Below are 13,570 nucleotides of genomic sequence, written 5' to 3' on the forward strand. Positions count from 1 at the left end.
ATTCAGCATGTTGAATATTTCCTACCACTCCTTTCTGGCCTGCCAAGTTTCTGTGGATAGGTCTGCTGTGAACCTGATCTCTCTTCCCTTATAGGTTAAGGACTTTTATTCCTTGGCTGCTTTCATGATTCTATCCTTGTCTGTATATTTTGTGAACTTGACTATGATATGCCTTGGTGATGGTCGGGTTTTGTTGAATCTAATGGGAGTTCTCTGTGCTTCTTGGATTTTGATGTCTGTGTCCTTCCCCAGATTAGGAAAGTTTTCTGCTATAATTTGCTCACATAAACCTTCTGCCCCTTGTTTTCTCTCTTCATCTTCTGGGACTCCTGTGATTCAGATGTTATTCCTTTTTAATAAGTCACTGAGTTCTCTAAGTCTTGTATTATGATCTTTTGCCTTTGTTTCCTTCTTTTTTCTCTGTTTCATTATTCTCCATAATTTTATCATATATACCCCCAATTCGCTGCTCTGCTTTGTCCATCCTTGCCATTGTGGCATCCATTCAAGATTGCATCTCAGTTATAGCATTTTTAATTCTAGCCTGACTAGATTTTATTTATTTTATCTCTGCAGAGAGGGATTCTCTGGTGTCTTCTATGCTTTTTTAAACCCCAGTGAGTATTCTTATTATCGTGGTTCTAAATTCTGGTTCAGACATCTTGTTTATATCTGTGTTGATTAAGCCCCTGGCTGTCATTTCTTCCTGTTCTTTCTTTTGGGGTGAATTCCTTTGTTTTGTCATTTGGAGGAAGAAAAAAATTAATAAAATATAAAGTTAAAATTTAAAAATTAAAAACAAAACAAAAATCAAATAAAGGAAGCTAGATCCTAGGTGTGTTTTGGTCTGCTTTTGAAAGTAGCTTGATAGAATAGAGGAAAAAAGGGAAAGGGAAGAAAAAAGTGAGAAAATAAGAATTAAAAAAATATATAATAGAATTATAAAATAAAATGAAATAGAATAAAAATTTAGAAAAAATAAAAAATTAAAAAAAGTATTTTATCTTTCTGTATCCAAGAAAGACAAGAGAAAAAAAAATTTAAGCAAAAATAGAAGCAAAGAAAACAAACAAATAAATGAGCCAGCAAACAGAATGAAACCCAAATGAAGTTATATCCAGTTTCCCCTACAACTGAAACTGTGGAGCACTCTATAGTCTGTACACTAAGCAGGTGGAGTATCTTGTGCTGGTCTTCTGGGGGATGTGGTTGGAGGGCGCAGCTGGGCTTGGTGTAACGGCTCCATTCTCAACTAAGTGGCACCACTTAGCTTACTGGGGTGGATCAGTGTGGTGCGCATGCTGGTATGCACGTGTGTGAGCACGAGAGAGGTGGAAATGGCTCCACCCAGTTCCCTAGTCTCTGGCACAGGAATTCTTTGCCCTCACCGACCTGTGATCAAGCACCCCTCCTTTGTCTCAGGCCTCTGTCCACTCCCCACCTCTACCCTGTCCCTGTCCAAGCTGTCCGCTTGCCAGGCAGCACCTTCTTCCAGTGTTTTATCTCAGACGGAGTTGTGTTTCAAAACCCTACACTTCGGAGACCCCTGGGGCTTAGACCCATCTACACCGACTCTCTGGTGGAGGTCTTGCTAAGCAATGGCCAGGTGCCGGCTTGCCCCAGAAGCGTTTGGGTGATTGTTCAACGGCAGGGGTTCAGAGATTATGGCAAATTACAACATACAGCTGTTGCCAGGTTTCACTGTACTCTGGTGTTTTTATCCCAATACCAGCAAACATGGCTGCTCTTCAGAGTTCACTGGGACCTTTGCCTATGGGGAGGCTGTATGGCCTCTACCAAATGCACTCCAAGTAGGGGAACTGCTTCTGTGTAGCACACAGACCCCCTCAGGTTGCTCTGCCTGCTCCTGGACATCCACCCTGCTTCCTCACCAGAGCACTGCCCAGCACTGAGGTCCGGAACTTCAGGCTCTGCACTCCCCTGTTTATAGAATCCTGGTGGTGTTGAAACCCTCTCCTTTCTCCCCATCAATGGTTTTGGGAACAGATTTCTTGTTCAGTCTCGCCTGTGTTTTCACTCTCTCTCTGTCTCTTGCCAGGTAGCTTTGGGGAATGCTTTTGTCGCACAATCACGATACACTACACTCTCCCCCTTGCTCTGTCCTCTCTCCGCCAAAAACACCTCCCTTCCCTCTGCAGCTTTCCTCTCCCCCAGTTCACCTCTCTGTACCATGTACCTACCAAATTCTATGGCTTAAGTTATGCAGATTGTTGTGTGAATCCTCAGATCAGTTTCCTAGAGTTCAAAATTGTTTGGCACTGATCTAGCTGTGTTTCAGGGACCAGACAAGCTCAGGGTCTCCATGCTGCTCCGTCACCTTAACTCCTCCTTGGGAGAGCATTCTTTTGGTGGGGGATGCAAAACCTAATGTAAGTGAATAAAGCAAACCAACCTTTATTCGACATAATGGACATAGTTAAAAATGCTTCCCAAATAATTGAGGTAATGATAAAACCATGGCAACCATTTTGTTAAACACATTCTAGCTGAAGGAATTGCTTTACATTTAAAATTTAATGCAAAATAAAGAGGCAAAGGAAGGCATTGTGATCATGACCATATACTAATGACTTCCTCTTCTCAGAAAGCCACTGGAAAAATGTGCATGTGCATTTGATGATAAAAGATGCAACTCACTGTCCCATTATTGAATAACAAAACCCTTCTAGAGTGCTGTGACACATTTGATAATTTATTTTACTATTAACATTTGATTCTGTACTTTAGACTGCTACAATAGAATAAAACTATGCATATACTTTTTATTGTAGGTTTCAATGTCACGTGGCCTTTGTTATTTCAGAATAAATCCTTTAATTTTGAAACATTTTCACTGACTGTGCTTTTTCTATGGCAATACATGGAATTGGCAACTCACCACTTACTTAGATGGTAGATTGCTTTTTCCAGAAAGGTCCTCATTCTAAATTTTGTGTGGGTTTTTCTCTACACAGAAAGATGCTAGCTCTCTAGGATCATGATACTTAGCTTCAATGAGCACCCATGTAGAAGTCTGTTGTTAGTCTTGGAAAGACCTGTATTTTTTTTTAACTGTGGGAGAGAATTACAGAAACAAATTTGTATTTAATAGTTTAAAGAAACGATTTCTCATAACTACATGAGATACAAAAGAGTATGAATTGCCTTAAAAAGTAACCATTATCCTGTGGTCAAGATAATCTAGAAAATGTCAGATTAAAAAAATTTTTTAACTTTTTAAATGTTTATTTTTGAGAGAGCACATAAGTGGGGGAGGGGCAGAGAGAGGAAGACACAGAATCCGAGGTAGGCTCCAGGCTCTGAGCTGTCGGCCCAGAGCCCAACGTGGGACTTGAACTCATTAACTGTGAGATCATGACCTGAGGCGAAGTTGGATGCTTGATCGGCTGAGCGCCCCAGGTGCCCCTAGAAAATGTTTTCTTCTAAATGTCTTTTAGAACTAAATTTTTGGATAACTGTGTTCTCTAGGCATTTTTTCCCCTGTGTCTGTGCAAGTGTATATTTATACAAATGAAGGCCTACAAGTAAACAGATTTCTCCTATAGTTATATTCTCACAAGCGAATTCTTAATGTCAAGTGTTAAGCGCTACAGTGTGAGATGTAGAAGTAATAAAACTACATTTAACAGTAAGTACATGCCAGAGACAAGATCATCTTTCCTGTCCTCTGAAACAAATCAATGCAAACAATGAGTTTGACCTTTTAATATTTTCATCAAATTTTGTTAGGTATCAGCAGCTTGTCTTCATGAAATCTTTTATCTAATATCATGTAACCCAGATTAAGTACCTTCATTAGAACATGTACCTTAAAAAATAGCCATGTGATTTTTTTTGCATCTCTTCAGATTGGCTCAATCTGAACAAGACCAAAATATCAATTCACATGCTCTCCATCTTTAATTTCTTCACTTAGCACTGACCACTTTTAGCATTTGTATTAGGTTAATTGTGGTTCCCAACACTTACCCCCTCAACCCTCTTTGGAATGGAGCTCTATCCACAAAGGCACGGATTTTTGTGTTTGGGCTCCTGGTGCATTCCATGTGCCCAGAACAACGAGTGACACGCTGAGTAGCTCTCACTCACTGAATAAAATGAGGTAGAGGGGTTCAGAGCCAGCACAGCACCGGGATGGCGACCAAACCATCTTGCAGGCCACTGTATGGACTGCAGCTCTGAGTGCAGCGAGCTGCTCCAGGATTGGAGTAGATGGAGCACCACAAGCTGATTTAATTTGAAAAGTACCATTCTAGTTGTACTGAGGATGGGCTGAAGGAGGAGGGGTGGAAGCAAGGAGGCAGTTACTAGGCAGATACAGTAAACTGGGTGAACGATAAGGGTACAGAGCAACAGCACTGTACAGGGGGAGAAGTGGTTGAATTCTGGATTGTTCTGACGGTAAATCCAACAGCATTTCCTGATAGTTTGGAGGTGGGAAGAGAGAAATCAAAGACACCACCACCGTTGTCCTGGCTTAAGCAACTGGAAGGGAGCTGTCATCAAGTGTCTTATGAAAGACTGCTGGAGAAGCACACTTCACGGGAAGGTGGGGGGGGGGTTGCTAAGGAGTCAGTGCTGGACGTGTTACACTTGTTGTAACTGAACTATAATGGTTGGCACATAACGTTGGACGTGTTACGTTTAAGATGTTTTGTCAGGCAGTTGCCAAGAGATGCCAGAGGCGGGCGGACGGGTGTATGGGTGTCGTTGAGAGAATGTTCGTGGCTGGGGACAAAAGTTAAAAGTTCAGTGTATCTGGCTGGGGCTTAATGAATCCAGAGGAGGACAAGGCCTGAGCACCCTGCAGTTGAAACGTCTTTAAGGAGGACTGAATTTTATCACAGAAATAGAAAGACTATCCGGTTCTTCTCAGGTAACAAACATCCTGAAGGGGGCGGAAAGCATATTATCAAGTGCTGTTACTTTACGAAAGAGAGGTAAGGACAAGCAAATTATGAACATAATTTAAAGATAGAATTTATTCTCTGATGGTTTACTCATGCAAACTGCACATAAAAGAAAGTAGTACAGTTTGTGTAACATTGCAAATGTAAGGACTCAAAATGCTAGGTACAGAAGTAGTGCGACATCCTGAAAGTCAAAATGGAATTTGTGTTTATACAACTAAGAATGATTTTCATTTGCTGAGCACAGACTGATTTACAATGAAAGTTTTGCTAACCTTGGTAAGTTCATTAACCGTTTACATGACTTCTTACATCTATGTAGTTTTATTTTACAGTTGCAAGAATTCCTGTTACCAAAAACTTTAACTTGCATAAATAATAAAATGAAAGAAAAATGTACTGAAGGACTTAGGAGAGTGAAAAGTTGAGGCTTTTCCTAACCCATCCAAACTTACAATAAAAAATTGCCTTCTTGCAGAATTCATATTTTTGTGCCTTTGAGATCAACTCCTTAGCATAACTATGAGAAAATCATGATCAGAAATTCATTGCTTTAAATTACAAAATCAGTTAAAAATAAAAAAAAATTTAGAAGTAGAATTATCAACTAAAAACGCTCACTCTTGATAAGCCAAACAATAAAAATCCTATTATCTTCATACTTAAAAGTCCTGAAATGTCATTTGTATAATTTGAATGTTTCCCAGTTTGGAACTTAGGCAGGTGGGATAGTTCCTTGAATTACCAAGGATATTCGACATAGGTTTTTAAAAGGTCAGTCTCGTTAGGAGATGGCACCGAGACATTCGTAAATAGTGTAGTATAGATGCAGAACAGACTACACAGCTTATTATAAATGCGTTACAGATATTTACATAATGGAATCCTGCTTGAATGCCAGAAGTTGCTACTGGGTAGGACTCGTAACTATTTTACAAAGTTTTCTTACACACGTCTACTACTTTATTTTTCACAATTTAGTCTATTTTAAAATATTGTACTGTATCTTGAACATAACTGGAGAATAAAAATAGATAATGGCACATTAGAAAACTCAGTATCCCACGGATGATTGGATATTGAGAAAAGTGTACCTACAATCATCTCCTCAGAAACGAACTACATCATGGAATGTTAGTTATCCAAGCCTGCACAGTAATGACATTTTAAATTGCAATCATCTATCGGCCAGCATCACACCGAAGGCATCGTTAAACATTCAAGCAAAGACTGCTGGCATAAACTATTGAAAGAAACATACACACATAACACACATACACACACACACTCTCTCTCTCTCTCTCACACACACACACACCCACTCTTGCTTCCCACATTATAATTACAATGTTCTAAAGATAGATACTGATTTTTTTTCCCACGAGAAACATTATCAAAATTTGCTACTAAAAGATGACAGTGCTTTCACAAGAATAAGTACAAGTTAGCTTGCAAGTACAAGACAATGGGGGCAAACAGCCTTAAATTTTCTAAGTAATTTTTAGGCTTTTTCTGGCAACCACACCATACTTGATTATGCATAAACTTCTCAGTTTGTAACCTGAAATCTGCAAAAAAACACAAAACCTAATTTCAAAAAATTATTAGCTATCTGATAACCCTGTATCATAGATGATATAATTTCATGTTTTATTAGCCTCAAAACATAGGATTTAAAATACTGAATTTAAGACTTGAAAAATAGTCCTTTTGAAATGTTGGAGGATTCCAAAATTCCTGTCTACTTAAAATCTTAAAGAAAACACACGACAAATGACCTTGATTTAGTTTGAGGGTGCATAAAAGCACTGTATGTCTTTTACCACGTTTCACTCACTTAAAAAGTGTTCTCTAATGTTCTTCCTTTTGCATAATGTGCAAAATAAAAGGCAAAAAGATTAAAAGCAAATTTCTATCTTTCTCTTGCTAGTGCTTTATGACCTTGTTAACATTACAAAGTCAACAGGGACGATGCAGAACTTTGGTATAAATGATATGACAATACTACCATCACAGTTGAGGGTAAGAGGTGGTCAAAAGAAATGGAAGTGGGAAGAGACTCAGTAACACCCCCATTTATTAAAACACCACCAAATTAAAAGTGAAATAAACCACAATGAATTATAATACAATTTACACATTGAGCACAGAAAATTAATAAATCTAACAATATTTATAAAAAAAGCAAAATCAGTCTTTTTCCAGAGACTAAAAACTGTTGTTCAGGCTGATCATCAACTGCCGCTACACCAACTTTAGAGCCAAATTTAATTTCAAGTAAAAAAAAAAATTTACAACCACAGATTTCGCATCAACGGAAACCGGTCTTTCCTTGATTTCCCTTTGAAGTCACTAATGAGTATCTAAAACTGCCGCACCGCAGGTTTTTAATCAACTTCCTGAGGGCTGTGACTGGGAGGCAGGAGCCATAACAATCTGCGACAGCGCGGGCTCTGTACTCTGGTCCGCCATCTGTGTGAGGACTGAGGTGGCCACAGCTTCGGCCTTGGAGGTTGAACTGACTCCATTGGATGTGCTGACAGAACTATGCTGTATAGCTTCAGGGTGCGGGCTGCTTGGCACTGACAGGTCTTCTGAACTATCGTCTTTATCAGCAGCTGAGCGGGAAAAAAGAAGAATCACGGTTTCTTAAAAACAGCTGTAAGAATGTATCAGTAGGTCGTCAACACACAAGAGTAAAGAGTCAGGGTTTGACAAAAGCGGTTATTTAGATACGATGGTATGACTGGAACTGAGCAAACCAAAAGGTGGCTTTCCGATTTTACCTGCAGCAGCTCAAGTGAAGGCCTCGCCATGCACACGGAAGCATCTGCGTGCCCAGCTCACAGAACCGAGCCGAGGACATGTTTGCTCAACAGTGTTAAGGAAAGTCAGGTAGGAATTTGGGAGACAGACTCTTACAGATATAATCAGACCCTTACCAAGTAACGACAATTTAACACAACCGGTCTGTTTGCCTACATGCCATTCTTATTAAAAGATAAGAAAATTTATACCCACACGCATAAACAAAATGAATTCTTCCATACAAATTGCATTTTCAAATTACTCCCTCTGCATTCTCTAGAACTATATTTATTCTGGCTGACTTTCCATCGATGGCAGCAATGGGTGATTACAACACCTGACTCTAATGATGCATACACATGAGAATGAGCAATATTTAGAATCTAAATGCCACCAGCTGTTAGAGCTGCACGAATTAATTGGGATTCAAATAAAAAATTATATAAAACTCTAGAAACTACAATGGAAGATACTCAGAAAGAGGCATTCTGTGTACTTGTGAAAATCTACCAACTTTTAGGACGGAACAATGCATCTCCTACATCTTTCTCATTTTAACAGGATCAAATCCAGGAATTTCATTTAGTGAAAACTCTGATACGCACACCACACCGGTAGTTACAGTGTACGTAACTTATAGAATGATAACATGGACCAATGATAACTGTGAACCTAGCCCCCAGCTTAAGAGAACACCGCCAATAACAATGATGCTTCCTGGAGGCTCTTCTCCTCATCAAAGGTAATCACTGTTCTGATAGCTCTTTAACCATTACCTTGTTTTTTGTTCGAAGTTTTACCAAATAGGTATGCATCCCTAGAAAGTAGCATTTAACTTTTGAACATTCTGAAAATTGTATCATACTGGATGTATTCTTTCGTACTTTTTTTTTTTATAGAGTTTATTTATTTTGAGAGAGACAGAGCTGAGGTGGAGCAGAGAGAGGGAGAGAGAGAATCTCACGCAGGCTCTGCACTGTCAGTGAACAGCCCAATGTGGGGCTCGATCTCACAAACTGTGAGATCATGACCTGAGCCAAAACCAAGAGTCAGACGTCTAACCAACTGAGCCACCCAGAAACCCCTCGTTTTCTTTTCACTTGGCTTTAAAATAATTTTTATTTGGTGCTTAAAGGTAACAAGCGGGCTGTCAAATCTGACAATGCAGACTGGCCTGCTTACGGGTGGCCAGGTGCCTATTCTGAAAGTCCATTATTAAAAGACTGTGGACGCTATGAAGCAGGACTTATTCCATGATTTGTGATGCAGGAGATGGGAGAAGGCGAAACCTGGCCAGCTTGATTTTAGTTCACATAAAACTCATTTTGAGAGTTTTCTGAAATATAGGACTTAAAGAATTTTGACAAGTTTGCCTCAAATCCATGCATTTTCTGGAAAGCAGTTTTTAAAAATATATTAATTAGAATCCCCTCTTCTCTATAAATCTGCTATCAATGCAAAATCACCCCTCAAGATATGATAAAAAAATCACAATAAACCTTTTAAAATTATATAAAGTAGAAAGGGTCCTTTTCTGATGAGGCAATAACAAATGTTATAAAATATTTCTAATTCAGTTACATAGCCAACAGAACAGTTACGTGTTCAAGAAACCCAAACCCTGGCAATGGCACTCAAACTGACAAGAGTACAGTCCCCTTTACGTCTCTTCTTCAATATGAAAACAAACGGACCTTCCTCTCAATGTTAAGTTCTAGGGATACACCAGCTTTCAAAAATCAAGAGGCGAAGGTGCCTGGGTGGCTCAGTCAGTAGTGTCCAGCTCTTGATTTCTGCTCAGGTCACGATCTCACAGTTGAGCTGAGCGTGGAGCCTGCTTAAGACTCTCTCTCCCTGCCCCTCCATACTCACTCCTCTCTCTCTCAAAATAAAAAATTTAAAAATAAAGAGGCTGATCTATGATGAGAGGTCTAAGGAAATGTAAATACAGAGTGCAGGCAATGACAACATAAAACAGTACATTTTAGTAACCACACGCGAAGTAACCGCTTGAGCTAAAGCCGACCCTAAAACAGTACATTTTAAAGACAAGTGCTAATCTCCAGACTTTCAGAATTAGGCAAAGCAAATCTTTAGGCTATACAAAGTGCCAGGTACCGATTTATAAATGGCATAATTATACATTTTATATGTAAAATACTTTTATAAAGGGATATACCTGCACCTATGTCCACTTCTGGAAGGTGAGGAGAGAAAAATCACCAACATAACCATAAGCACTAGAAAGAGAAGAGTTCTTACTGCACTCACAGAGCCCTTTTCAGCCCTACTTAAAGCTAAAAAACCCCCAAGTGTTTGACAATTCACGCTCTGAAGTTTTCTACCTATGTTCATACATATTTTCATTAATGAAAATATAAGCTCTCAATTACATTTAGGGCCCAAAGAAGGTTTCCTTCACACTTAAGATTACAGAAGCAAGTATAATATACAATTTTAATTATGCTCCAAGATTTAGAAAATAGGAATCAATGGTAGTAAGATCACTCTTGTGCTTTATTTTTCATAGAATCCAAACATCAAAAATATATTCCTATTTTCATTCATATTTCATACTGTTTAAGGTGACCAACTGTCATGGTTTTCCCATGCCTGAGGGGTTTCATCCTAGGATGCACGGACTTTGACAATTAGAAGTGAGACCGTATGATGGTGTGCTTTTATACTGTCACCTTTATCTGACAGATTTTTGTAATATTCATTAGTTTCTATTAAACCTTGACTTCACAAATGTTTCGAAAGTCTTAACTACTATTACAGTTCACCATCAGCAATAGCTGTGTGCTAAGACATGCATAGTGTTCAGTATTTGTGAACTTCCCCACATTTTCTCCAAGATGTAAGTACTCACTCAATCCATCTGCCTTGACTACTAAACAAAAGTCAGATTTTCTCCTTCAAACTTGAAAACAGAAATTACTTTACAATTTCTACAAAATCCAATTATCTCCCAAGAGCTAAAGAGAACTAATTTTATACTAAAACCGTATTTTACTTCCATTTGATTATCTAGAGGACTAGGTAGGAAAAAGGCAGGAATAGTTCCAAACGTCCAAAATGTGTTATTCATTTCCTGCAGTCTATACAACCTAGCATAATATGTATTTCCTAAAAATTTATTAATCTAGACTTTCAGTTTATTTAAGGGTATGGCACATAAACCCACACATTTATACCTTAAAAATATCTTTATAAAATTGTTGCTTAAAATGAAAAATTGGCTTGCCTTTGCTGTGCACATGCTACCTTGATAAGAGATAAAACTGATGGGATTAAAAAATTGCAGATGAGATAAATTTTTAGTTGGATGCAACGGAAGAATTCATTTTCCTTCTAATTTTATAGAATCATTTGTATATTCTTTTTGAACTATCAAAATTCAAGAGCGCTCTCTTGTTAAGAAAATCATAGATGCATAATGCTGAACTCAGTAGCTTCTATCAGAAATTATGTTGTTAAGTCAGATGGGAGCCATAATGGCCTCATCCCTGCAGCAATCATTGTTAATACAAACCCCAAACATATTTCTATATGGTTCCAATTTACTCCACAATGTGTTTCACCATCCTGTGAAAATGACTAGATATCAAAGGACTGAGATTTATTTGCTCAAAACTGACAAAAATCAATGTTCTAAATATATATGGCAATAGAGAGTTGCTAAATCTACTGAATCTTTTAAATTAAAAAATATTGCCCATTCTGATGAAACTGCTTACAATGACTACAAGTAAAGATGGTGGCCATTAAGTTTTATCCTGAGCACCTGAGGAACTGTTTGCATCCAATACAAAATGTTTCTTTCTTTTGAATTACTGACACTGGCAAATTAAAATGAAGTGGATACATATGGTTGAAACAATCTTCACATTTACAAATATCCTGAAATATCACTAAATCATAAAAACAAAAGCTGTGGGTTATATATTATGAATGTTGCCTAATGCCTTCCCAGCTCTGTTACTTGTTACAAATTTGTGTACGATGGACAAAATTGGCCATTTATTCAAGAGTAACAGCTGGCTCCAATATTGTGCATCTTATCAAAAAAGAAGGACATTACAAGAAAGAAAAAGCACAATTAACCTCTAAAATGCTGAAAAACAGAAGAATCTCATTTTGGGGAAAACATGTAAAAGGAAACTTAGAAGCAGATAATGGAAGCAGTGTTCTACTGTAGCATTTTTATGACCAAAAGACTCAACATAAAGATTCACAACAATAAAAAAAACTGCACAATGCTGATATTTAAGAACAATAGGATCCGATACTGTAAATGGGTACTATATATTGTTAAATGAAGATAGTTAATTAAAAAAAAAATTACTCAATGGAGGCTGGAAAAGAAGCAGTGTTTCACTCTGTCGTTCTAAGACCAACCGTTACCCTGGGAAGATGAAATACCATCAGTACTTACAGTATATTTTGAATTATTAACCTGTTTTGTTGATGTATAGTAATCCCTCGAAAAAAGGCTAGAAACAGGAAAATTCAAAAACTCTAGATTCTACAAAGTATATTCCCCGTTCCATAATAACCTTGCAGAAGTTCTGATATTTAATATTAAGTATTAGAACTGCAGCCTCTGTCTTTTTAACTGTAGCGTGGTTCACTCTGGCAGTATTTCACCGACGCAGCCTAAGGCTATAGGTGATGGCACATTACTCACTATGATAGCCAGATTTCTTCTGCATGGCGGTTACAGGGCAATCTTTATGAGCCAGAAGAAGCTGTTTCAGCTGTGCCACTTCATTTCTCAGCAGGGTGACTTCACTCTAGAGAAGAAACAACTTATGTACCTTAACAGCATCAGACTAAACGTTTCTTACTGCTGATAACAAGTGAAAATTAAGGATATCGGATATCTTTCACAGAATATCAAGGAATAAACAAAATATACTGCTCGAGCAGGTTTAATCAGTACACATCAGTTTTTGTATTTTAGCATTTGTACAAAGACTGCAACTTCTATAAAAATTTAAATGAGGTAACAACATGACTGGATAACATATTTCAAAGTTTTTATGTTACCATTTGCCTTGGGACTGCTTATATATTACAGGTTACCTGCAGAAGGTTTTTTTTAGTTATGTTGCATGCTCTTTTGATCATCTGAAAAATTAGAAACATCAAGGGAGTCAGAATGAATGTTCACTGTCTCTGTTCACTTGAAAGTGAAAAATTTATCCTGGAAACTCAATTAAGCAAGTTTCTGGTTTTCTGGAAACTATGAAAACCTCCACAGAAGAAACCACAATAATCAAAGAATCATGGATACCTAAAATGCAACAAAGTACTGTGTTGGACACGGAACCAATGATAGTAGATATAATATCTAGATGACTTAGTTGCCCTTGATCTAGGTAATCTGTACACATCAAAATTTAAATCTGATAAATTAATGGTGATTTGTCCTAGTCCTTATTTAAAAATGAGCACTTCACAGCCTTTGTTTTGGAGGCGTTAATCTGGTAGATTCTATATTAAAAAGTCCCAAATTAAGGGAGTCCATTTAATTCCCTTGGGTCACCCCCAAATATTAAAGATGCAGAAGTTAGTGATAATTACCAATACTCCAGAGTGAGTCATAATATGAATTTAATAAAATGGTAGGAAAACTCTTAATTTACAAACACATCTACTTATTTGGACTTACATTACCCTGAAGTAACCCGAAATTAAATAAAGAAATATAACAAGCATGTGTACGTAAAAGCTTAGGAACTTTGTTTTCCACCCCTTGGTCTCTTAACCAGGAAGCTGAATGTAGAATTATTTAGAAGATTAGACTCATTAGATCCTATTAACTG

General features: G+C 37.8%; 1 protein-coding gene across 8 annotated transcripts in view; it reads right to left on the reverse strand.

The window, feature by feature from the left end:
• Positions 1-4,976: 4,976 nt before the first annotated feature.
• ATF2 (activating transcription factor 2) overlaps positions 4,977-13,570 on the reverse strand; it is an 81,282-nt gene continuing 72,688 nt past the window's right edge. For 7 of the 8 annotated variants that reach the window (XM_043577095.1, XM_043577096.1, XM_043577099.1 and 4 more), the window contains 2 exons: positions 12,430-12,535; positions 4,977-7,549 (listed from right to left, as the gene is read on the reverse strand). In XM_043577095.1, coding sequence (XP_043433030.1) covers positions 7,323-7,549; positions 12,430-12,535 — 333 coding nt within the window. In that variant the 3' untranslated portion in view covers positions 4,977-7,322. Of the gene's footprint in view, positions 7,550-12,429; positions 12,536-13,570 lie in introns of those variants that run through there. The other variant, XM_043577103.1, reaches the window with a different exon arrangement.

Source organism: Prionailurus bengalensis, chromosome C1 (genome assembly GCF_016509475.1).
Source record: "Prionailurus bengalensis isolate Pbe53 chromosome C1, Fcat_Pben_1.1_paternal_pri, whole genome shotgun sequence".
NCBI lineage: Eukaryota > Metazoa > Chordata > Mammalia > Carnivora > Felidae > Prionailurus > Prionailurus bengalensis.